The 1,239-nt window shown below is 49.1% G+C and overlaps 1 protein-coding gene across 1 annotated transcript in view; it reads right to left on the minus strand.

Moving 5' to 3' along the window:
* The window catches only part of rab40b (RAB40B, member RAS oncogene family), a 23,107-nt gene that overhangs the window by 3,269 nt on the left and 18,599 nt on the right, over positions 1-1,239 (minus strand). The window contains exons 4-5 of the mRNA XM_008299117.1: positions 431-508; positions 112-334 (exon numbers count right to left, since the gene is read on the minus strand). Of these exons, the coding sequence (XP_008297339.1) occupies positions 112-334; positions 431-508 (301 nt within the window). The remainder of the gene's footprint in view (positions 1-111; positions 335-430; positions 509-1,239) is intronic.

Below are 1,239 nucleotides of genomic sequence, written 5' to 3' on the forward strand. Positions count from 1 at the left end.
AGCACAGACCTGAAACACTGACCACAAACAACCACCTTCTGTTAAAGTGTCTCATCAGGTTTGTGAGGTAGAATCTGAGCTGAGGTTCTGGTTCTGGTTCTGGTGCAGTACCTTTGTTGGGCCTCCAGAGCCGCTCCATGCCGTGCCTCATGAGGACGATCCGGGCCAGCTCGGTGAACGACTCGGTGATGTTGAAGTTGCACAGCGGACTCACCTCGAAGAAGGTGACGCCCAGCTTCCTGGCGTACACCTGAGCCTGCTCCGTGGTCACCTGGCGCTTGTAGGCCAGGTGGAGGCGGTTCCCCACCAGGATCTTGGGAACCCCTGGTGCATGCTGGGTAGACAGGGACAGGAGGCTGTGACAGGGTCCGGTTCTGGTGCTGTTGATTGGTCAATCTGTGAAACACCACCCCCGCTACTGACCACTGACCTCGTCTATCTCTTTGATCCACCGATCGATTCCGTCGAAGGACCAGCGGTTGGTGATGTCGTAGACCAGGATGACTCCCTGGAGAGCAACACGACTGCAATCAGCTACTCAACAGTTTACGAGGAGCGATGACACAAAACTGAACTCCTAAAAGGTTTTAAAAATTAACCAAACTCACAGAAAACAGTCAAAAGCTCTGATGTCGGCTAACGGGCTAACGGGCTAATGGGCTAACACAGCATTAGCGTGGCTAACAGCATTAGCGTGGCTAACAGCATTAGCGTGGCTAACCCACTGCTGAGCTCACTAGTGACCAGTTAGCTACACACGGTAACACCTTCAACACAATAAACATGTTTATGTTTATGTTTGCCATCAACATTTACCAGAAACACATGAAACACAAACCAGCTGACGGCCGACTACGCGGTCCGGATCTGGATCTATAGATCTATGTGTAAAGATTCACCAGAACGCATCCAAGCCTGAGCTCGTTTCATCACAGCAGACATTTGGCTCAAACTGTGTCTTAATGAGTGTTTGGATTGTGGAGTTAAGACCAAACCAGTGTGGACCTTTGATCTCCTGAACGGGTTCATGGTTTAAACGAACGTCTGTTAGTTGCGGTTAAACAACAACATGACACCAAACACTGACACTGAAGTCCATTTTCACGCTTTTACGTTCTGATTTAAATGATTAGTCACCTAATGAGTCCAATAAAGAAAACCGGAAGAACCGTTGAAGGAACTTCAGAGAACAAACTTAAACATGTTCTGACTGCAGCGTCTGTAACGGGAGGAGTTCTG

The sequence above is a fragment of the Stegastes partitus genome, unplaced genomic scaffold (assembly GCF_000690725.1).
Source record: "Stegastes partitus isolate 25-593 unplaced genomic scaffold, Stegastes_partitus-1.0.2 Scaffold1381, whole genome shotgun sequence".
Classification (NCBI taxonomy): domain Eukaryota; kingdom Metazoa; phylum Chordata; class Actinopteri; family Pomacentridae; genus Stegastes; species Stegastes partitus.